The following is a 25,354-nucleotide window of genomic DNA, read 5'->3' on the forward strand; positions in this document are numbered from 1 at the left end:
ACTACAACTACACTGATCTTTACCACCCAAGTAGTTGAAATTACAGCCCTTCCTTCCCAGATTAACTATATTTTTACAATTTTTTTTCTAAGAGTTATTTTTATTTAGCCTTTTTTTTTTTTTGGTTGGTTGGGGAGCTTGAACTCAGGCCTGGGCACTGTCCCTGAGCTCTTTTGCTAAAGGCTAGCACACTACCATTTTGGGCCACAGTACCACTCCCAGTTTTCTGGTGGTTAATTGAAGATTAACATCTCACAGACTTTTTGCCCGGGTTGGCTTTGAACCATGATCCTCAGATCTCAGCCTCATGAGTAGCTAGGAATAAAGGTATGAGTCACCAGTGCCTGGCTTTGCTAATTATTTATATTAGTAGTTTTATTAATATATATAATTCATATTCTTTAAAAATGAATTTTAGAGCTAGGTGCCAGTGGCTTATGCCTATAATCTAAGCTACTTAGGAGGCTGAGATCTGAGGATTGCAGTTTGAAGCTAGCCCAGTCCAGAAAGGCCAGGAGAGTCCTATCTCCAATTAACTACCCCAAAAGCCAGAAGTGTAGCTGTGGATCAAGTAGAATGTTACAAAAGCTCAGGCCCAGAGTTCAAGCCCCAGGACTGGGCTTGAACACACACACACACACACACACACACACACACACACACACACACACACACACACACACACACACACACACACACACACACACACACACACACACACACACACACACACACACACACACACACACACACACACACACACACACACAATTATAGAGCTCTGTTAGCTAGACTTTACCATTGTGTGTGTGTGTGCCAGTCCTGGGGCTTGAACTCAGATCTCAGCCTCCTGAGTAGCTAGGATTATAGGTATAAGCTGCTAGTACCAGTGTACACTGAACACTTCACATGTCAACATCTAGATTTTACAAAAGTAATCTGCTGCTTATTCAACAGTAAAATAAACATTCCTGACAACAGGAAAGTCAGCAGACAATTTAACTCTGGGTATCTGTCCTAGGACACTAATTAATTTCTAGTTTTTTATTTTTAATAAAGCTTTACTTTCAAATTACATGTTAAAAGACAACTCATTGTCAAACTGAGTCCAGGAAACTTGCTACCAATGCTTGAATATAAATTATATATTTGCCCAAAAACAGAAACAAGGAGTCCCAGAAGTACTTACTATGCTTAGCTAACAGTCTTTTTCTAATGGAGTGGTAACACTGGCTTTGGCACATGCAGGTACAGGCTTAAAGTCAAACTGGCTGGGTAATGTTGGCTCACATCTGTAATCCTAGCTACTCAGGAGGCTGAGATCTAAGAATCATCTTTTAAAGCCAACTTGGCCAGAAAAGTCTATTAGGCTCTTATTTCCAACTAACCAATGAAAAACCAAAAGCAGAATTGTAGCTCATGTGGTACAATACCAGCCTTGTGCTAAAAATCTAAAGGATAGTGCCCAAACTCTGAGTTCAAGCCCCATTATTAGACAAACAAACAAACAAACAATAAATAAAGTTATTTTTAGACAAATAAAAGACATCAGACCTGTGGTGGAAGTGCTGGATTGCTGATTTTTAACACATTCAGAGACAACTTCTTGAGATGCATCCTCCTTATCTTGTAGTAAATTAGGAGATTTCAGGCAAAAAGAAAAATCAGAAAACAATTTCACAACCACAATAACAATACATGACTGTTGATAATTTTATATTGTATATAAAAAGTGATGGGAAGCTGGGTATCAGTGACTCAGACTGTAAGCCTAGCTATACAGAAGGCTGAGATCTGAGAATCACAGTTCAAAGCCAGCCTAGGAAGTAAAACTGTGCTATTCTTAACTCTAATTAACAAGCAAAAATCTGAAAGTGGAGCTGTGATTCAAATAGTAGGACAGGACACTATCCTTGAACAATAAAGCACTGGGATAGCACCCAGCATCTGGCCAAAAAAAAGGGGGAGAGGTCAATTGACAAATTATAATCAATTAATAAACTTCAAATTTTTATTATTATCTATGCCCTAGGCATTCACTAGGATTACTCTTAGCCAACAATCTATCTGGCAACAAGGAAAGTACTTCCGGGGTTGGGAAGGTGGCTCAGTGGTAACGTGCTTGCCATGCATGCATGAGTCTCTGGGTTTGATTCCTCAGCACCACATAAACCGAACAAGCCAGAAGTAGCGCTGTGGCTCAAGTGGTAGAGCACTAGCCTTGAGCTGAAGAGCTGACGGACAGCGCTCAGGCCCAGAGTTCAGGCTACAGGACTGATTTAAAAAAAAAAAAAAAGTTGAGATGTTACCAGGAGCAGGTGGTTCATGCCTGAAATCCTAAGATCTGAGGACTATAGTTTGAAGTCAGCCTGGGCAGAAAAGTCCTTGAGACTCTTATCCCCAATTAATCACCAGAAACCTGGAAGTGCTGCTGTGGTTCAAAGTGGTAGAATGCTAGCCTTGAACAAAAAAGCTCAGGGACAGTGTCTAGGGCTAGAGTTCAAGCCCTACAACTGACCAAAAAAAAAAGAAAAAAAGTTGAGATGCCTTAAGTATGTCAAAACACATATGAAAAGTTTTTTCAAAGAGCATTTTTACCTGGATCTGTATTAGTACTTGCATCCTGACTTCCCACAGCTTTCTTTAGGATAGAGGCCATGAAATGCAATCCAGCTGAAGTATTAACATTATCTTGTAGCATTTCTTAAATAGAACAAAACATTGGGAGCAGTCACTAAGAAGCCAACATGTTACTAGGGGCCTAGAAGCACAAAGACCTGAGTGAAGGAGAAGTAAGATGCTGCAGCATGGATTTCTGCTCACGGTGGTTTGTATGCTGAACCTCAAGGGTACAGTGAGGGGTGTCTGTGTTAAGTCTAGGAACCTCGATCTTCCTCTGGCTTGTGAAGATCCAGTAGAGGGAGGTTATTTGGTTAGACTTCTGTTCCAGAAAAGCCACTGCTGCCTTGTATGGAAAACAGATTTGAGTAGATAAAACTGAAGTCAGGCAGGCAGTCAGCTGGATGAGATTATTGCAGCAGTTCGGTTATGACAAAGAAATTTCAGAATAACAAGGAGGTAAACTAGGCAAGAAGTGGTCACTGGCTGGGTGAGAGGAGAAAATTGTCAAGAAAAAGGGGTTTATAGCATGACTATGTTTCAGTAAAACTTGATTTAGAAAAACAGGCTAGATCCTATCTTCAAGCCATAGTCTGTCAACCATTGCTCTACTGGATATAGCTTCACAGCGTATACCTCCCTGCTTTCTTGTCAAACATAACATGGAAGTAACAGACTCATTTTTATATTCTACCCATTCCTAGAAAGTTGATTTTTAACTCTTGCACAAACATAACAATCATAAATATACAATAGACATACCATAAGGGATGTTGAAATTTTCCAAAGGCTGAGAAGCACGGTGTTCTTCTTGTTCCTAAATAAATGACCAAATGATCAACATATAATTAGTTCAAAGACATTTACTACTTTGGAAAAAATAGTCAATAACCATGTAGATTAAATTCCTAGATGCAGGTTCCATTCTATCACTGACTGAATAACTACTTATTCTATCTATCAAGTTACTTACTCCTTGAAAGTAACTACAAGAGTTAGTTCAGGAACAGAAAGTGACATAGGGTGTGAGACTGACTTGAATCATTGTAAACATGCATGTAAATGCCACAATGAAATTCCAGCCCTGTACTACTAATGTACTCTAATAAAATAAAAATAAAGAGTTCATTTATAAGTCAAGTATTTAAACAGAGAATTAACAATTTAATGCAAAGTTACTATATGCAATTCTCAACTGCAGAGGCTCTTTGACATACAAACAACACGCTATTCTATCAAAATTATCAAAGTACACAGACACAAAGAAATTCCAAACTCTTCATGTACAAGTCAGAGAAGAATAAGCTATAGCAGATACCGTGTCTTTCGTGACAATTTCAGGCTCTTCATTATTAATGAGGGAATCCTCCGGCCGGAAGCTTACGCTTTTTTTCTTGGATTTCTCAGATCTTTTCTCTTGCAGCTCTTTCTCAGCTCGTCGTCTTTGCCTGTCAAAAACAACAGTACAAAACATATTCTCCTCTTACATCAATGGTAGTTTTTCATTTGTGTTATATGGAGACAGTTATTGAACTGTTTTCAGTAGGATTTAATTAAATCAGGATATAAATACTACTAGTATACAAATTAATAAACACAATGAAACAAGGATGGGTGAAATTTATTTCAGGTTCCTTTTCTACTGAACTGACTATTCTGTGTTGGTCACTGGAACCTGAAGACAGGCTTTGCCTTTGAAGCAGTTGTCAAACTCTTTTGGTTGAAGATCTGAAGCTGGTGGAACAGCTCCATTCATTTATCTGAAGAAGATAAAAAGACTTAAAGAAACCTCAGCCAAAAATCTCAGCCAGGAGGAAAGAGGAAAGAGGTCCCCAGACTGTGGGAAACACGTATACAGAAGGACTGCTGCCTGGAAAGAACAGAAGGACATAACCATTTCTAGAAAGAAAGCACTGGTGATGGATGTCTGATTCATATGAAATTCAAAATTTTCTAGATTCAGCCATCATCTCCAACCCATGTATGTCTTGAGTATCCACTACAGCTAGAACATTATAGTAAGAGCTCTTTCATAGGTTACAGCCTTGCTTTGTAAAGGAACATTGCTTGCTTACTAACTTGAAACAACTTACATCATACTTACTCTCCTGCTTTCTCTGAGTCTGGAGAACATAGTAAAATGAATAAAAATGAAAACTGGTTCCTGGTTTTAGACAGCACATGGAACATTGCATGATACTAAATACGTGTTCTGCAAAAGATGCCAGGGAAGAATTCCTTTATAAAATGGAAAGAGTGATTCTTACAATAGGAATTTTCCTCATTATAAGACATGTTCAAAGCCACGCTCACGCCTACAATCCTAGCTACTCAGGAGGCTGAGATCTAAGGATTGAGGTTCAAAGCCAGCCCAGGCAGGAAAGTCCATGAGACTTTTATCTCCAATAAACCACTCGAAAACTGTGGCTCAAGCGGTAGGTAGAGTGCTTGCCTTGAGCTGAAGAGCTGAGGGACAGTGTCCAGGCCCAGAGTTCAAGCCCCATGACCAACGCCCCCCCCCCAAAAAAAAGGCATGTTCAAATATATAATACTCGACAAGGACATTGTGAATAGGCCAGGAGGTTGAAGCAGACACTTCTACCTTCATTATATTGGTAGATTATTTTATAGTTTGTAACTATAGATATAGATTGTGACTATGAATATAATGAAATAGTTTGTAACTATATAGATTGTAACTATGAATATAATGAACATGCTGACATGTGATATGATCAACTATACTTTCATTTAGAACTTGCCTTTTCTTGCTGTTATTTCCTTGTCTTATTTCAGATGGTTCTAAATGGACGTTCAAAAGTTGAAGACGGGCAGAATCACCTTGTTCAAATAAATTAGGTTCTTGTTTTTGATAGCTTTGTTTAAATGCCATGAGGTTCTCAAGTGGAATAAGTTGTGGCTGTTTGCACTACAGAAAAGACACAAAATATAATAATAAAAATTTACCAACTCATGTATGCAATACATTAAAAAATAAAAAAATACTAAATGTGGAAGAGGTTACACAAATCAACTGGAACAAACTGACTTTGGTAAAATGTGTATCCATATCTTAAAGATTTAAGGTTTTGAGTGATGAAAGTTTCATCTTTATTTATGTTCATTTTCCCTTGTAGTGCTGGGGAACAAACCCAGGGTCTTGTGCATGAAAGGCAAGTATTCTACCACTGGACTATAACACTGGCCTTAAACTGGATCATCTTGTTTTAGAAACTAAACAGAAGCCCAGATCATCTAAATCTTATTTCCGTATTAAATTCTTTCTTCTCTTACAACTGTAAACACTGCTATGATATCTGATGCTTAGAACTGCAATGTACTGATGACTCCAAACAGGATGATGGGAACTAGAGGGCTCATTGTACTATTTTGTGCAGTAAAAGTTCTTTAATTTTTCTCAAAATGTAAACTCCATTTCTTTAGTCCCTTCTTCTGTTTATAGTATTTTCACAAGAAAAGGAGACAAGGTTAAGTATTTTTTCTGACAACCTCTTCTGTTCCCAGAATCTTCTTCTAAAGTGTACCAGAAAATGAATTATTCAATTATCTCCCTAAGATGGTTCAACTCACCTACAGAATTATATCTGAACAATCTGAATCTCATAAATCAAAGATAATATCTTAAGAGTATATTTTATGGGCTTATAAAAATTTATTATACAAACAACTACGACAGACTTATGTGTACTTAACAACTTTAGTCTATAAAAGATAAAATACAATTATTTAATAATTGCTAAAAATCTCTAATAATATGTGTACTCACTCCCTATACACACACACACACACACACACACATATATACACTCACACACATGCTTACACATGTGCACAGAGGCACCTGAAAATTTCATTTGGTCTTACTTACTTCTTCTCTGAGCAGAAGAAATATCTGTGAAATAGCCTAATTTTAGCACTGATAAAGAAAACATTTTTTAAAAATTCAGGACTCAACTTTTCCATCTTTATACAAGAAATCATTACCGTATTTTCTGGGGATAGGCATGAGTGAAGTAATGACAGTTGTGGATATTTTCTTTCTTCTACTACAGTTCTGACAGGAACAGAGGGAACTGCAAATGGTGCTCTTGAGGCTGATGAAAATATGTGAGGCTTAAACTGCAGGTGTAATAATGGAAGGCCAAAGGAATTCTGAGGCGATATCTCTAGGGAACCTGGTTTAACATCAAATCGTTTTTCTGGCTTCATAAACATTGAACAGTCCTGTTGAGATGTCAAGTTTTCTGGTCCAATATACTGGCCTACATTTCCATGCTTAGGGATGTCTGCAATTACAATTTCTGCCTGTTTCTTCTGTTCAGCTGCATCTTTTATAGCTTCAGCCTTGTATTGGCTTGAATGTGGATGGGATATGGAAGCAGTATGTATTACTTTCTGAGGAAGAGGAGGCTGGAAAGAATCAGATAATCCCCAAGCCTCTCTTGGTTGGGCTGGAGGCTTAATGGGAACATGTGGAAGTCTTCCTGCAGATAAGGAAAGGGGCTTGAATTCATGCTTGGGTGGAAACTGAAGCAAAGGAAAACCACAACCAGGATTCAATGTTTTGGTAGGTGGGATCAGTCTAGGGGTCTTCTGGACAGCAGAGGGTGCAGATAAAAAGTGGTGGTGAACACTTCCAGAAGGAGCTGGAGTAAATGCAGTGGGTGTTAAGATCTGAGATGTTAGCATTTGTTCTCTCTTTTTGGTTTTGCTATTGGATTGACAAGGAGGAATATTCTCAGGTTGATCATTCTGGAAGAGGGAAAAATAAGTGAGTTTAGAACATATTATAAATTCCTTTTCTTTTTTTGGCAAGTAATGGAGTTTGAACTCGGGGCCTCACTCAGCTCAAGACCAATGGTCTATCACTTGAGCAAAGCCTTTAGTTTGGGTTTTTGCTTTATAATTGGGTTTGTCTATACAAGCTCCCCACCTGAATCCTTGGATCTAGCTTCAGAGAAGGATTTACCAGCAAATGCCACTAGTGCAGAGCTATAAATTCCTTATTTTGTAAATGATGTTCAGTACATTTTGGAAGGAGTAGAATGTTAGAAAACTGGTTAAAACTTTATTTACCCATAAAACAAAAATCCAAGAATTAAATTTCTAGAATATTAATGGTATTTTTCTATGTGTTACCTGTAAATTCCCCTTATTCTCACGATTAGATTGGATGGCTGCTTCACGACTCTGGGGACTGTTCTTGCCAGGCTCCCTATTGCACTCTTCCATAGACTGTGGTTTAACAAAAAATCTCTCCATAACACTCTGACCGCTGTTGACTTGAACACCGCAACTCTCCCTTGTAGGGACTGATACTTGACTTCTCCCCAAATGCATGGACTGAGCCTGCTGGAGAAGCTGATGATGCGCATCTGGGAGGTTAGCAAAGGATGAGCCAACTATTTGCATTAAGCTCAAAAAGTTGATCTGTTGCAGCTAGAATAAAACAAAAAGATGTCTTGAACAAGCCAAGCCACCTGAACACATTACAGAAGTCACACACTGTCTCAGTTTCTGTCACTCACCAGTACAGCACTTGACTGGCATTTGTAGGCCCTGTCTTAGATGATGATGATGATGAAGGAGGAAGAGGAAATAGAAGCAGAAAGGGAAAATGAAGAAAAGGAAGAGGAAGAGAAGAATGAGAAACAGAAAGCAGATGAAGAGTAAGAAAACAGGTAAAAAGGGACTGAAGAGAGTAAGAGTAAAATCAGTTACAGTAAGTTTTATGGGACATGCTGAAAAAAACACAAGTTCCCATAAATTCAAGAGAAAATTGGTTACAGGAATCAACAATATAAAAAATGTTTGAGCCAGGTACTGGTACCTCACGCCTGTAATCCTAGCTACTCAGGAGGCTGAAATCTGAAGATTGCGGTTCAAAGCCAGCCGGGGCAGGAAAGTCCGTGGACCATTTTTTTTTTTTTTTTGTCGGTCATGAGGCTTGAACTCTGGGCCTGGGCGCTGTTCTTGTGGCTCTTCAGATCAAGGTGGGCGCTCTTACCTGGAGCCACACCACCACTTCCGGTTTTCTGTGGTTTATTGGAGGTAAGAGTCTCATGGACTTTCCTGCCCAGGCTGGCTTTGAATGGTGATCCTCAGCTCTCAGCCTCCTGAGTAGCTAGGATTATAGGCATGAGCCACCAGCGCCTGGCTCCGTGAGACTCTCATCTCCAATAAACCATTAGAAAACCAGAAGTGGCACTGTGGCTCAAGTGGTAGAGTGCTTGCCTTGAGCTGAAGAGCACAAGGATAGCGCCCAGGCCCAGAGTTCAAGCCCCATGACTGACAAGTAAATAAATAAATAAATAAATAAGTTTGATAAATCCCTGGCCATAAAGGAAATGCAAATCAAAACAACTCTGAGATTGGCCACTGTGAATTCAAACAACAAATGTTGGTGGGATGTGGGGAAAAAGGAAACCTACTGCACGTTTGGTGGGAATATAAACTAATACAACCACTTTAGAAAGCAGTTTGGAGGTTCCTCAAAAACTGAGCATAGAACAGAATAGAAGATCCAGAAATAAATCCACAACCAGCTGATATTCGACAAAGGAGCCAAAGACATACAATGGAAGAAACACAGCCTCTTCAACCGCTGGTGCTGGGAAAACTGGGCAGCCACATGCAGAAAACTAAAAGTGGACCCCAGCCTATCACCATGCACCAACATCAACTCAAAATGGATTAAAGACCTTAACATTAAACCTGAATCTCTGAAACTACTGCAGGACAGAGTAGGAGAGACACTTGAACTAATAGGCACAGGAAGGAACTTCCTGAACAGAGTCCCAGGGTCACAACAAATTGGAGAGAGACTCGACAAATGGGACTACCTTAAAATAAAAAGCTTCTGCACAGATAAAGCTATCGCAACCAAGCTAGAAAGACAACCAACTAATTGGGAAAAAATATTTACCAGCAATATATCAGACAAGGGGTTAACATCCTGTATATACAGGGAACTCAAGAAACTAATCCCTCCCAAACCCAACACACCAATTACTAAATGGGCAAGGGAACTAAAGAGGGACTTCTCAAATGAAGAAATAAAAATGGCAAAGAAACACATGAGGAAATGTTCATCATCCCTGGTGGTGAAGGAAATGCAAATAAAGACAATCCTGAGATACCACCTTACCCCAGTCAGAATGTCCCACATCCACAAATCAGCCAACGACAAATGCTGGAGGGGATGTGGAGAACGAGGAACGCTATTACACTGCTGGTGGGAATGTACACTCATACAACCACTTTGGAAAGCAGTCTGGAGGGTCCTTAGAAAGCTAAAGATTGACCTCCCTTACGACCCAGTCATACCACTTCTAGGCATCTACCCTGAACAACAGGAACCAATATACAAGGACACGTGCACCTCCATGTTTATTGCAGCACTGTTCGCAATAGCTAGGATATGGAAACAACCTAGATGCCCCACCACAGATGAATGGATCCAAAAATTGTGGTATCTATACACAATGGAATATTATGCAGCCATTAGAAATGACAAAATAATGGCATTTGCAGGGAAATGGATGGAGCTAGAAGGAATCATGTTGAGTGAGGTAAGCCAAGAACGAAGAGACAAACAGTACATGGTCTCCCTGATAAGTGGATGATAAATCCAAAATGTTAGGTGATATGACAAAACTAACAGGACTTAAGAAACAAAGAACTCCCACTCATCTGGTTGAACCACTACCAAATATCTCCATGCTGCTGATCACATATATGGTATATAACATGTGAGCACCGTTATATATTACAGACTGTGATAGACAATTTGCTCCAGGAAAGTTAGAATGAACTTGTGACTTTAAACGAGCATCATTATTCCACAATACTGTGAATTACTGGAAATTAAGTAATCACTTAATCACAATCAAAAAAAAAAAAAAAAGAATCTTGGGGAAGGGAGGGAGGGAGGGGATGGTAGGGGGAAAACAATGGGGTAACAATGCTCAAGAGGAAGTGTACTCATTACCTCACTCATGTAACTGTAGCCCTCTGTATAGTATCTTTACAATAAAAAAATTAAAAACAACAACAACAACAACAAAAAAACTGAGCATAGAACTTCCCTACAACCCAGCCATACCACTCCCAGGCATATACCCTGAACCTCATGAGCCAAGATATGATAAAGACACCTGCACATCCGTGTTCATTGCCACACTATTGATAGTAGCCAAGATATGGAAACAGCCCAGATGCCCCATAATAGATGAGTGGACCAAAAATTGTGGTACCTATACACAATGGAATTTTATACAGCCATTAATTAGAATAAAACAATATCATTTGCAGGGAAATGGATGGAGCTAGAACAAAGCATGTTAAGTGAATTAAGTCAAGCTCAGAGAGAAAAACACACATGTTCTCTTTGATATGTGGAAATTAGATTTAAAATGAACTGGGATATAATAAATTATACAAGATTCTAGATATTTGCACACAGTAAATCCATAAGAGGCTACTCTTAGGAGAGAAACATAAAGGTGCAGTGTATACAAAGGTACACAAATATGCCTAAGTGCTTCTTCATATTTATATAAAATAATATACATAGTGAAATGAACTCTAAGATTGAAAATAAAATAAAAGACCTCTCTCTCTCTCTTTTTTTATTTTTTGTCAATCATGGGGCTTGAACTCTGGGCCTGTGCTGTCCCAGGCTCTTCAGCTCAAGGCTAGTGCTCTACCACAGCGCCACTTCTGCTTTTCTGAGCAGTTTATTGGAGATAAAAGTCTCACAGACTTTCCTACCTGGGTTGACTTTGAACCTCGATCCTCTGATCTCAGCTTCCAGCACCTGGCTTTTTTTTTTTTTTTTAAGTTTTTGATGATTCTGCCTTCTTTAGCTTATGTATGATATATTCACATGTACAATTTTGGAAGAGTTGGGGGGAGGGTAGAGAACTTGAGAGAAGAAGGGTAACAAAGTGTAGCAGTGGAGCTCACTGGACATGGATGAAAGTCAACTATACAACTTGCAGGTACAGATGGGAGGGAGAGAATGGGAGAAAATGAGGGAACAGAAGACACTATACATTACCTGACTCATGTAATTTTAATCCCTCTGTACATCACCTCTATAATAGCAACAAAGTAAGTTAATAAAAAATGGCTGATTACATATCACATATCACACTGCAGTGAATGTAGATAAAATGTAAATGTGGGGATATAACTAATATAAATTAAAAAGAGGTGACTGTAGAATGAGTAGAGGATTTAATATGGCTTAAGAATTTTTTTAAGGGGCTGGAAAGGTGGCTCAGTGGTAGAGTGCTTGCCTTGCGTGCATAAGGCCCTGGGTTCAATTCCTCAGCCCCACATAAGCAGAAAAAGCCAGAACTGGCGCTGTGGCTCAAGTGGTAGAGCTCTAGCCTTGAGCTGAAGAGCTGAGGGACAGCGCCCAGGCCCAGAGTTCAGGCCCTACAACCGACCAAGAAAAAATAAAAAACAAATACATAAATAAAAGCATTGGCCTATTTAATTCCCTTATAAAAAAAAAAGAATTTTTAAAAAAAGACTAGAAAGTATTGGTTTGTAGAGAAAACAGTGATCAGTGAAAAAGATGATGGAAGTCAATGAGAGCAGTAAACTGAAGTCGACACTTAACCCAAGCCAAATTTGGTCTGCAGGTAAGAAACACGATAGTACAAGGCTGCTGTCTGGTTGAGCAAGCTCTATCACACATATATGAGCAGCTGCTACCTCCCAAATAGTCCAGTTAAAAGAAGTCATTTTGACATGCAGATAACTCAGTCTAGACTCTTAGCCCTAGAGTTAGGAACTTGCCCAATGGAAAAGATATGCCTTCAATTTTATATTAACTAGTTCATTTCAGAAAGTTTGCTAGTTTTAAACCTGACATATATCATGTATAGATATACTTACTTATGTAGCAATGTGCTTACCTGAACTAATTTAAACATTTCATCTTGCAGCATCTGTCTAGCCGCATCTGAAGAATCTGGTAACTGAGCCCCGTGCTCATGTGTCTGGGTCTTCCTAGGTGCTGGAACAGGTGTTTGTGAAGCAACATGGATTCCATTTGCTACCACAAGTGGAACTGAGGGAGGTTTATCTTTCAATGCAGAAACCTGAGCACTGTGTAGAAGCATTTAAATAAATTAAAAAAAAACAGTAATCAACAAAAAGTAGTTGGATATCTGTTGCATGAATATTTAATTCCTGCTGTTTTCTATCGATTAAAAGGTTATTCTAGTAGCTTCAGCAGCTCTCCTGTCCTACCATGTTTCACGTGACTGCCCACACAGTAGCCTATACCAGCCACACAGAGTGGTCTCTCCTTGTGGCATCTCCTTGTGATGGCTCATGCCTATGATCCAAGCTACTCAAGAGCCCAGCCATGAGTCCGTGTAGGCATCTGAATCTGAGATGTGTGCAATGATTCTGATGAACTTTACATATTTAGGGATGTCTTTCACTAGATTAATCACCAATAGAAGTTAAGAAAAATGAGTAGCCGGGTGCTAGTGGCTCACGCCTGTAATCCTAGCTGAGATCTGAGGATCATGGTTCAAAGCCACCCTAGGCAGGAAAAGTCCGTAAGACTCTTATCTTCAATAAAATACTCAGAAAACCAGAAGTAGTGCTGTGGGTCAGGTGGTAGAGCACTCGCCTTGAGCTGAAGAGCTGAGGGTCAGTGCCCAGGCCCAGAGTTCAAGCCCCACGACCAACAAGAAAGAAAAGAAAAGAAAGAAAAGAGGCGGGGGGAGGGGGGTATAATTGGGTGGGGGGGAGGGGGGAGGCTGGGAAGGGAGGTGAAGGGTAAACAAAGGAGGAGGCTGCAATGCTTGGTAAGAAATGTTTGCATTATCCTGCCCATGTAATTGTAGCCCCTCTGTACAGTATGTTCTCAAATAAAATAAAATAAAATTAAAAAAAAAAGAAAAGAAAGAAAAGAAAGAAAGAAAGAAAGAAAGAAAGAAAGAAAGAAAGAGAGAGAGAAAGAGAGAGATAGAGAAAGGAAGAAAGAGAGAAAGAGAGAAAGGAAGAAAGAAAGGAAAGAAAGAAAGAGAGAGAAAGAGAGAGATAAAGAAGAAAGAAAGAAAGAGAAAGAGAGAGATAAAGAAAGAGAAAGAGAGAAAGAAAGAAGAAAGAAAGAAAGAAAGAAGAAAGGAAAGAAAGAGAAAGAAAGGGAAGGGAAGGGAAGGGAAGGTGAAGGGGAAGGGGAAGGGAAGGGAAAAGGAAGGGGAGGGGAAGGGAAGAGGAGGGAGAGGAGAAGGAGAAAGGGAAGGGGAGGGGAGGAGAAGGGGAAGGGGAAAGGGTAGGGGAAGGGGAAGGCAAGGAAAAGGGAAGGGGAAGGCAAGGAAAAGGGAAGGGGAAGGGAAGGGGAAGGGGAAGGGAAGGGAAGCAGTAGTCAATATTTTCTTTCTTTTTTTGTCAGTCCTGGGGCTTGAACTCAGGGCCCGGGCATTGTCCTTGAGCTTCTTTTGCTCAAAGCTAGCACTCTACCATTTGAATCACAGCTCCACTTCTGGCTTTTATGTGGTACTGAGGAATTGAACCCAGGGCTTCATGCATGCTAGGCAAGCACTCTATCACTAAGCCATATTCCCAGCCCAGTAGTCAACATTTCTAAGCAACAAACTATTATAAACTAAATAAGGGAGCAGTCAATTATCATATTCTAAAATTAGTCCTCTTTCCAAAAACAAACCATATTTAATTGCAAATAAATTTAGATTTATATTCATTTCCGATTTTGTGCTCAAGGGTAGCACTCTACCACTTGAACCATATCTCTACTTCTAGTGTTTGGATGGTTAGCTGGAGATAAAAATCTCAAAGTCTATCCTGCCTGGGCTGGCTTGAAACAATAATCCTCAGATTTTAGCCTCCCTAGTAACGAGGTTTCCACGCATGAGCCACTGGTGCTGCCAATGTTCAATGTCTGCAAAACAAATTCAAAAGACAAACAGGATAATCTAAGGAGAACTAAAAGCATTTCAAACAAATGATATTCAGAATCAGAAAATGAGCAAAAATTAAATATTTCAGTAAAATATTTATTACTTTTTTCCTGAAAATGTTCTAACATATTTTCTATTATGTCTTCGAGACACAGAGGTAGAGGACAATCTCTGAATGACTGAGATGTCAGAAATATGTATTCTCTTTCAATGCTTCATGTTGCTTTTTTTTGTTCGCATGTTAGTCCAATCATTTAGCATTATTTCAGATTGGTACAGTATGTATCAATTTATTTATTCTCTTCCTTGTAAATATGATTATTTAAGAAATGGTACAGTATACAAAAACTCTTACCTAGAAGTTTCTGAACTTGAATCTATACAAAATGAATGAGGAACAGTATGTTCAGGATTTGAAAAGGCTTCAATCATACTGTAAGGAAAGTGGTTAATAAATGATTAGGAAGCAAGACACATTATTTAAGATACAGGTAAACTAATGTTCTGCCACCCAAGAGCCTAACATTCTCTACTCTCTGTAATGCTTAGTTCATAATCACAATCTGTTTATATTGTCTCCATAGTAATTAGTAGGCGAGTCAAACAAAAACCCAGAGTATATCTAGATGACTTAACATACAACTAAAGTACCATGGGTCACTCAGCAATAACAAGAGAATCTAAAATAAAGGGAAATGAGTTTAGCAGGGACCCAAACATTAGTTAAGGAATAGGAAGACACTCTGCTGAGAACACTAAAGAAGTCATTAACACATAGGAAACTGTAAAGACTAGTTTTCATGAAGAGAAAACAGCTTTATTACTTGCAAAGGCATATCCTATTATATATATTCTTTTGCAGGCCAGGAGATATAGCTCAATGGTAAAGCATTTGTCTAGAACATGTAAGCCCTAGGATCAATCTCTAGTATAACAAAAGAAAACCTTAGCCAGACACTAGTGGCTCATACCTGTAATCCTAGCTACTTGAGATGTTATAATCCAGTAGACCATGGTTCTAGGCAGTTCAGACAAAAACTTCAAGACCCTGGCTCAGTAAATAGCTGGTTGCAGAACAGCAAGTCTGTTAACCTAGCTATATGAAAAACTGATTCAAGGCTAGCAAAAAAGTAATCAAGACTCCATCTGAAGGAAAGAAGCTGGGCTCAGTAGAATATGCCTGTGGTCCTAGCTGCAGTGTCAAGCAAAAATAAAGGAGTCACTGTCTTGGTATGTTTCTACATAGGAAGTGATACTCCCAGATACCTCTTGAGGAGGTCCCAGAGCAGGAGAGAGTGTGGGGCCAGCGCTAAAGCAGCTGGAGAGCTTGCTCTAACCTGGCACTGAGCTGCAGGGGGCTGGGAGGGACCTGTGGGAGCAGCCAGGATCACTCATCCAGGAGCTGCTGCAAGTCCAGGCCTCCAAGGAAGAGCATCAGAGAGAAGGAGGAGAAAGAAGCTCACAAGGCTGCTCTTAGTTCTGGGTAGCTAGACCAGGAAAAGTAGCAAGCCAGTAAATAAAACTCCTTTGTCACCTTTAACTGTGACTGTGGATTTTCTCGCTCCAAGGCCATTACATCACTTTATCTCAAAAAATAACAAGTGTAAAAAAATGTAAAGGTATAATCAGTGGGAGAGAGTCGTACCTAGCAAGTATGAAACCCTGAATTCAAACCAGTACTGTCAAAAATGCAAAAAACTTCTTTGTGTCAATTATCGATGTTATGTTATGAAATGAAACAAAGTTTGTATATTCAAGAGAAAATTAATTATGTTGACTCCTTTATTAAAGATAATTCTAAAATTCAGTAATTTCCAATATTACAAAAATTAAGAAATCTTATTCAATCTACAACATATGCAAATTGCCTTCATCTCTCCTTGAGTGAGGGATAAGCCATTAGAATAGTGTGTTCACATCACCAGTGTCCTACTGCCAGTGTGCAGTAACCAAAGCACAACAGTGAAGGGGCATATGTCTTTATAAACCATAATGGTATTTGGCTCAGTCAGTATGGAAAGGCAGATCTCTAGTAAGCAAATGAATAAATTGTGGCTTAATGTCGGTCGTGGGGCCTGCACTCTGGGCCTGGGCACTGACCCTGAGCTCTTCAGCTCAAGGCTAGCACTCTACCACTTGAGCCACAGTGCTACTTCCAGCTTTTTCTGCTTATGTAGTGCTGAGGAATCGAACTCATGCATGCGAGGCAAGCACTCTACCACTGAGCCACCTTCCCAGCCCACAAAAGTATTATTTATCTTTATCATAACCTAAAAGTACAACATTTACTAAAAATTACTGTTTACTATTGCTATACAGTTACAATTTTACCAGAAACACAATACTACCATAACATATATATTATAAATCATGATGAAAAAGAAATGGAAGCTCCACTGAAAGTCAGTGATAACTCCTTATACATTCTTCTTACCTTTTCTGTTCGGTTGATTTAGTCTCCATATTTGTTCCCACTGGTTTTTCCCTTGGACTCTGAGACTCTTCCTTCGGATTCTGTTAAAATTAGCAGTCAAAATAAAGAGAGGTGAAGCAAGTATGTATTAACGTAGCAAGTATTTTGAGTCTCACCTTATCCGTTGGCCCAAAATAACAACAGTCTAAAAGCAAGTAATTGCACACTCCAAGGTCCCAGTCCTGCTCTAACTAGACGGTTAGACTGTGTTTGCATTTGGCCCACTACTCTGAGCTATTGTGCATGTTACATACACAGTCTAATGATTACCAAACTCTAAATCATACTCATTCATCACTCCATGATTATTGCTTAAGAAAACAATTTTTTTGGGGGGAAACTGTGCCATTTTAAAAGAAATTTCACAATAATTAAAGATGTCTGTTTTACTGATACATTTAGCATACAGTTTTTTTGTTTTTAATATATATTTTTTATTGTAAAGATACTGTACAGAGGGGTCATAGTTACATGAGTAAGGTAATGAATACATTTCCTGTCGAGAATTGTTACCCCCCACTGAAGTATATAGGTACAAAAACTGCATACTTCACAAAATTAGAGTTTAAAAGAAGGAACACTTTCATCATTCTTGATTCATTTGCTAATGAGGTTTATGAAATTAAAACTTTCACTGTATGAAACTTTTGGACCTGTAATAGAGTTCTAGTGAAAAAAAAAATATTGCATGGCATGGCTGTATCTACTATCCATTGTATACTTGCTAAGAGTAATAGTCTTGCTAATATAGGGGCACATGCCTATAATCCCAGGCCTCAGGAGGCTGATGTCAGGAGGCTGATGTCAGGGTGGGTCTCAAATTTGAGATCAGCCATGGCTACATAGCAGAACCATCTTGAATGAATATGAATAAACAAACAGATAAGTGAATAATAAATGGGGTAGACTGGATTTAGCAGTGAAAGAGCGAACAACCTTGTTTTGATGTATTTTATGACAACGAATGAACAATTAGGGGTAACTTGAATAACAGACAAAATATAAATAATTTTATCCATTATTTCCAACTTACTTCTAACTGCTGTAGTGAAGATGGCACGCAGGTGTCAATACTGGGACTTCTAATAAGTTCTTCTGGAAGAAATAAATCATTTGAAAAATAGTTTTGGGGGAATTTTTAAAAGTAAATATTGAAAGAAACAATTACAATGACAAAAATAGTTTCTATCCTCTTTTCAGTTTTTAAATCCCTGGAAGGTATGCCCTCTTTATCAAATCCCTGGAAGCTAAGCCCTCTTTATCAAATCCCTGGAAGCTAAGCCCTCTTTATCAAGTAAAGACCAGTCCTCAATGTGTGCAACTCCATGGAAAGCACCAAGAATTTCTGCTTTACAGAAGTAGCCAGGGAGAGACTCAACGGAGTTGGCTGATAGGAATTAAGAGCCCCACAGAAAGCACACAGTAAGAGAAATAGGCTCAAAAGTTGTGAAAGCTTACAGACAGACCCGTTGCAATAATGAGAAGTACAAGTTGTCATGTCGAAAACGAACTTTACAACTTTGGTGCGGGGGGGGGGGTGTGTGTGTGTGGATGGGGGGGGAGGCTGGGAAGGGATGTGAAGGGTAAACAAAGGAGGAGGCGGCAATGCTTGATAAGAAATGTACTCATTATCTTGCCCATGTAATTGTAACTCTCTGTACAGTATGTTCACAAAAAATAAAATAAAAATGAAACTCATGCAATTTAAAACTAAAAAAAAAAATTGTGAAAGCTAACAATGTTAAAAATGTCTTAAACCGCCGGGCACCGGTGGCTCACGCCTGTAATCCTAGCTACTCAGGAGGTTGAGATCTGAGGATCGAGGTTCAAAGCCAGCCCGGGCAGGAAAAGTCCGTGAGACTTTTATCTCCAATAAAAACCACTAGAAGATGGGAAGTGGTGCTGTGGCTCAAGCGATAGAGCACTAACCTTGAGCTGAAGAGCACAGCAACAGCGCCCAAGCCCAGAGTTCAAGCCCCACAACCAACCAAAAAAAAAATGTCTTATACGTTCTTGATTTTACCAAAACTCAACATTACAAGTTAGTAGGCTCAGTATTTCACTGGTTTTAGGATATTGTAGATGCATCAACTTAAATTTAAGACCAAGTTATCTCTGATATCATATACGAATTTCAAATTATATAGCCAAAGAAGGAGATGATCTGACCTTCATAGTCTGATATGTGAGCATCCATTTCCTTTTGTATAAATGTTTCAACTTTGGAAGGATTCTCATCAAAATCTATGTATTCATTTTCAATGTTATGTGTGATGGAAATAATCTCACAGATTCCTTTTCTTTCAGGATTTTCTGCTTCAGCTGGCATTCTACTGATAAAAGGAGTAACTAAAATTACAACTCATTCTAGGAGACAAAAAGCTTGCTTTCATTTAGTGTATTTAAAAAAAGCAAAGAAAAAGTTTGTGTTCACATTTATAAGTCTTTATTATCTTTTACATTTCTAGTACATAGAAGCTCTGTCAAAGTTACTCAATACATTATTGGACATCCTAGTTCCCATTTACTCAAAGCACTAGGGTTAGTTCAACCTAGTTTACCATCCTCACAAAGAAATCTTCATGCTATAAGTGTTTTGCCTTGGTACTTGACAGAGTTTGGATATTTAAGGACCATGTTTGAGGATTGGCCAACTGGGCAGCACTACTGGTTGGTGCTGCAACTTTTGAAAGCTGGGGCCTTGAGGAAGGTCCATAGTTATTGGAGGTCTCTTCTTGAAGGAGACTGTAGACAGTGGCCCTTTCTTTTTGCTTCCTGGTTGCACCACACACTCCTACCATCATGGGCTACCTTGCCACAGGCCCCAAGTAATAAAGCTATCCAATCAGATTAAGACCTCCAAAATATAGGCCCAAATAAACCTCTCCTAATTTGCTATATCAGGTATTTCATTACAGATAACTGACTAAGACAATATTTAGGGATATACTGATCTTACTATTGCCTTATTAGTAAAAAGGGATAAAATAATTAATTCAACTATCTTTGACACTGTAAACAAACTAACAAAGAGATCTTGGAAGATGGATTATCTCCTCTCTTTGAAGGCACTAGCTAGACCAATGGGAAAGAAACAATTTACAAATGAATTGTTAGAAGGCATTTTAGAAGGCTCACATCCTATTCCTTGAATTCAATGCAATGCTTATCTCCTTTAACTTTCAAGAGTTCACGTCTTACCTTAAATCCCTACTTACTTTACAGTATCTTTACACAATTCATTCTGGTCATTTCTTTCTTCAGCTCCTCCACCTTGAGCTATAGTTACACCTGAAGAGCCAGCATCAGGATTGCTATCCCTCTCAGTGGGGGGTGCCACCTGAGACTCCATGTAATGATTTTCCAGGACCTAAAGCAAACCATTAATAACATTTTGTATTCATTTAATCTCTTTTACCACATTTTTAACATAATCATACTTTCTAGAGAGCTTCTCTGGATTAAATCTTTTATTCATTTATCTTCATTTCGGGGGCTGGGATGTAGCTCAGTGGCAAAGCGCTCGCCTAGCAAGTGCAATGTCCTGGGTTCGATCCCCAGTACCAAAAAAAAAAAAAAAAAAAAATACATTTATCTACATTTCTACAACTCTGCATTTCTTGCTGTTCAAGTCTTCACACCACCTGAAGAAAAGTAAATCTGACTTGCTAAATACTAATCCATGCTTGCAAAATGTATTTTCATTATTTTTACAACAAAAATATCTCATTTTACGCTTTGCTATTATAAAGATATTTAATAAGTATTTAAAATACAGCTAAAAATAAAAAGGTTATATCTCTTTTGTCTGGGTTGTAGAAATACAAGTTGCAAGGATAACAAATACCATAGTATCATATTATACTGTAGGATTAAAAAAAACTAGAATCAAAATAAAAAGAGAAAACCCATGAAATCACCAAAATAAAAGAATCCTTCTCTCCTCCAGATATTTTTGCACCCAACATAGAATACACACTGAACAATGATGACCTTTGCACTGACTAAAGAAGTGTTAACGAATTAATACAACACCTGTACTGATACACATCCGTCTTTGTCAGTTATCTCTAACTTTTTTTGGACTGAGAAGATACATAAAATGATTTCTCAATGCATGTAATGAAACATAAATAAAAACAGGGTAACTCCCTAGTCTTTCATTTTGACCAAAACTTGAAATTTGAAAGAGAAATAATATAGCTGGATGTGGTAGTACACATCTATAATCCTGGCTACCAAGGAGAAGGAAGATGCAGGAGGGAGATCATTAGGAACTTCTGGCAGAAGCCAGCCCTTAGTCTCTATCTCAAAACCAAAATAGAAACAAAAGGATTGGGGGCATAGCTCAAGCTCTAGAGTACTTGCTCAGCAGGCCCCAAGCCATAGATTCAAGACCAGTACTGGAAAGAGATAGAAAGGTAGGTAAGTAGGTAGGTAGATAAGTAGGTAGATAGACAAAACAGATAGACAGATTTATATATTTATAGAGACAGAAATACAAGCAGCATTTGAAATGTTACTTGAAACCATGTCATTCCTTTTTTACTTTTCATAAACACTATAAAAGCCTTAAAACCTTCAGTCTCCTTGAGATACTTTACCCTAAGTTTTTCGTTTTTATCTTTTTTTTAACACAAGGCTATCCAGGGCTGGCCTAGAATTTGCTACATAGTCCCTAAACTCAGGAAACCTACACTCTTCCTGCTTCAGCCTCTGGAACTTTGGTGTTATATACCTGTGCCATCATGGCTGGCTTACTCTAGTTATTTTTCAGAATTAAACAATCCACTCAGACTGACTTCAAACTTATGATTCTCCTGCCTCTGCCTCTCACATAGCTGTGATTATGAGTTCAGCACCCCACCCAGTGACACCTTTCCTTTCATTTCTCTACTGAAGTCTTTTAAAGGGACCTTACAAAAGAGACATGTATTAAAAGTAAGACTTCTGGCCAGGAGTTGGTGACTTATTCCTGTAACCCTATCTATTCAGGAGTCTGAGATTTTAGGACTGTGGTTTGAAGCCTGCTTGGGCAGGAAAGTCCATGAAACTCTTATCTCCAATTAACAACCAAAAAGCCAAAAGTAGAGCTGTAGCTCAAGTGGTAGAACCAAAAAAGAGCCCAGGGACAGTATCCAGGCCAAGTTCTAATCCCAAGACCAGCACAAAACCAAACTGAAAAACAAAAGAAAAAAACAGTAAGACATCTGTTTTTTTTGTTGTTGTTGTTGTTTTCCCAGTCCTGGGGCTTGAATTCAGGGCCTGGGCACTGGCCCTGAGCTTCCTTTACTCAAGGCTAGTATTCTACCACTTGAGTCACAGAACCACTTCTGGCCTTTTCTGTTTATGTGGTACTAAGGAAATGAACCCAGGGTTTCAGCATGCTGGGCAAGCACTCTACCACTAAGCCACATATCCAGCCCCAAGACTTCTCAGTTTTATATTTTTTTCTACTTCTGATTCATAGGTGCTCTTCTTCTTCTTAGCCAATCATCCTATACATTCAACTCTTAATTCACTTATTCATTTATTTAACAACTATTTATTCAGAATCTACTACATTTTCAGGTATTATATAGATTAAAAATATGACCTACACATACTCTTTATAAAAGATAACAACAGTTCAGTTAAACTCACTGAACAAGATCAGTGGTATAAACTTTAATCAATAGTCATTAATTTTCTATTACTTTAATATGATGATAAAATATAAGTACAATTTTAATTTAAAATGACAAGTCTAAGACGTAAATGATGTAATTACCGTAAGAATGTTATTTTTTGCCTTATATGTAGCAAAATAGGGCTGCTTGAGTAGCCATAAGGATGTAAGGATGGCCGCTGCCGAGGTCTTCACACGTATTACCGGACTGTACTCACAGTGCGTCTGAGCAACACCAGAATCAGAGAGGAGTCTTCTTTCAGACCACCTGATCATCCACTCTAGCAGTTTTCCTATACTGCCAAATGTGCTCTTTATAGCCAGAGGAAGATCTTCCTGAGGGTTAACATCACCACATTCAATTACTTTGAAACTATATCTTCTACTTTTAATAAACTTGGGAATACAAAAACTGTGGTCAGATGATCTCTGAATTAGAGGTTTCTCTCTATTGTCCTCTTGAAGTCTGTAAATTGACTTTTCAGTTAAGCCAAACAATCCACTCTTTCCTTCCTTTTTATTAACTTCACTCAAAGACTTCACTATAAAAGGTCTGTTCCCTTGATGAAATAGTTCTGATGATGAAGGTGCCTGGTTATCTGCACTTAGGGCATGCACATTGATTTTCTCAGATGTTTTTTCAGACTCACATGAGACAGGAGCAACCACAAAGCAAGAGCCAGCTCTAAAAACATTCTGACTTCTGGTTTTGCCTTGACGTCGTTTTAACGTTGTATGCACATCAAAAAGTAAAGAATTAAGTTCATGCTCTCTAAGCTGACCAGAAAAACTGGTTAGAAATGGAATGCCTGGATCTTTGGAACTGAGTAGGTCTCTTTCAAGAACATAGCTCAAGAACAAATCGAGGAATTTAATATATTCATCATCATCTCGCTCAAATTCCCAAACACCTATTATAGGAAGTGTACTCTGTGATAACATTCCATGATCTTCTTTCTTTTTAGAGTTTTCTCTCTGAAAACCTATTTTCTTTTTACCACTGAACTTACTGACCAAAGTTAATTGCACGCAGTTTGAGTCATTTCTGTAGGAAAAAAAAAAAGAAGAAAGAAGGACAAAAAAAGTCAAAATAAATAACTGATTTTAGAATAAAAATTAATTTTAGAATTAACACTAAAATTTAAGAAGAGGGAAGGAAGTGAGAATGAGGGAGTGAGTTTGATCAGGATACATTGTACACGTGTATAAAAATGTCACAATAACACCCTCCTTGTACAATTAATGTATGCTAAATAAAAGAATAGCACTAAAAAATCCCTCTGCTGATTAAGTTAGTCATCTTTTTGTACCTCAGTTATTCATCTTTTATATGAGAAGTGGTAGACTGAAATGATTTCTGAGAAGAGGAACATTTTATGAGGTTAAAAAAATAAAAAAACACATTAGCATCAAAGGAAAATTTTGTATTAGAAGAAATTAAAATGCGTTCATAAAAATTTCACAATAAAAAAAGGAATGCTTGTTCTAGAGGTAAAAAAAATAGCTCTCTATTACTAGCCTTCTAGCATAAGAGAATTTTTTAAATTTTTTATTATCTTTAAGTAGTTGTACAAAGAAGTTCCCATTCTACAAAACAGTTTATGAATACAAAGAGTCTGACAACATTGTTACCCATTGCTCCAAACCTATCCCTTCTCTCACTTTTCTTTTTTTTAATTGAGATTAGGTGATTACATAAATTTCACATATTTCAGAGTATTGTGGAATAGTGATACTTATTTAGCATAAGAGAATTTAAGAATAAAAACAGTAAAAATCACAAGCTACCATTATGCATCTTGATTTAGCATGTCTTTTTTTTTTCTCTCTTGCAGCTGCCCCTTTTGGCTACTTTTATATTTCATGAAACAATCAGGACTGTCCCTTTTTGTCTCAGTGCACAAATGCTGGGAATCTTTTCTAAATAAACACTTTCAACTGCTATGAAACCTGTTGGGCAGGCACTTTATAGCTGCCAGCCACAATCACTTTCAAAAGTTGATTTTTCAAGATAGTCCCTAAGGCAGAACAGAGAGTTTCAGTTCCCTCAGTAAAAGAAAAGGTGCATGGCTTGTGAGCTGAGTTAGCTTATCTCTTGCTCCTGAGACGCATACAAGCAGCCTGAATGATACTCCTATACTGACATTTAAGCAAAGCTATTTTTGTGAAATAGGCATACCACTTATAATGTTACTAGATACACGGTTCAAGCAGATGTTTGCAGTAGAATTGTAATTTCATGTAAGCAAAATTATTGTTGAGTATATAGTCTCTAAGTCATAAGAATGATAAGCTGCCTTATAGCTACTGAAATTATAACCAAATAGCTTAAATCACAGTAACACAATAATAGAGGTAACTCAATCATGCCAAACTTCAAGTTGAATATCTCTTTTCTGAAATGCTTGGTACTAGTAGTATTTTGAATTTTCAGTGTTGGGGAAGTTTTAGACTATTTGCATATATATTTTTTTCGGAGCTATCTTGGGATGAGGCCCAAGTCTATATATGAAATTCACTTGTGTGAATTTAATGGTACAGTAATTATCTATCATGCACAAGGCTCTTAGTGCCAATGCCAACACCACAGCGAAACAATTTATATTTCACATAATCCTTGTA

At 38.2% G+C, this 25,354-nt stretch overlaps 1 protein-coding gene across 8 annotated transcripts in view; it reads right to left on the bottom strand.

The window, feature by feature from the left end:
- The window catches only part of Cplane1 (ciliogenesis and planar polarity effector complex subunit 1), a 99,705-nt gene that overhangs the window by 25,736 nt on the left and 48,615 nt on the right, over positions 1-25,354 (bottom strand). For 6 of the 8 annotated variants that reach the window (XM_070041046.1, XM_070041045.1, XM_070041052.1 and 3 more), the window contains 14 exons: positions 22,835-23,777; positions 20,283-20,434; positions 19,234-19,397; positions 18,098-18,159; positions 17,026-17,105; positions 14,947-15,024; positions 12,570-12,762; positions 7,780-8,079; positions 6,625-7,392; positions 5,382-5,548; positions 3,938-4,067; positions 3,382-3,436; positions 2,599-2,703; positions 1,555-1,626 (listed from right to left, as the gene is read on the bottom strand). In XM_070041046.1, the coding sequence (XP_069897147.1) occupies positions 1,555-1,626; positions 2,599-2,703; positions 3,382-3,436; positions 3,938-4,067; positions 5,382-5,548; positions 6,625-7,392; positions 7,780-8,079; positions 12,570-12,762; positions 14,947-15,024; positions 17,026-17,105; positions 18,098-18,159; positions 19,234-19,397; positions 20,283-20,434; positions 22,835-23,777 (3,269 nt within the window). The remainder of the gene's footprint in view (positions 1-1,554; positions 1,627-2,598; positions 2,704-3,381; positions 3,437-3,937; positions 4,068-5,381; positions 5,549-6,624; positions 7,393-7,779; positions 8,080-12,569; positions 12,763-14,946; positions 15,025-17,025; positions 17,106-18,097; positions 18,160-19,233; positions 19,398-20,282; positions 20,435-22,834; positions 23,778-25,354) is intronic. The other 2 variants (XM_070041047.1, XM_070041048.1) reach the window with 2 other exon arrangements.

This window comes from Dipodomys merriami, unplaced genomic scaffold (genome assembly GCF_024711535.1).
Source record: "Dipodomys merriami isolate MVZ:Mamm:240054 unplaced genomic scaffold, mDipMer1.0.p SCAF_30, whole genome shotgun sequence".
Classification (NCBI taxonomy): Eukaryota; Metazoa; Chordata; class Mammalia; order Rodentia; family Heteromyidae; genus Dipodomys; species Dipodomys merriami.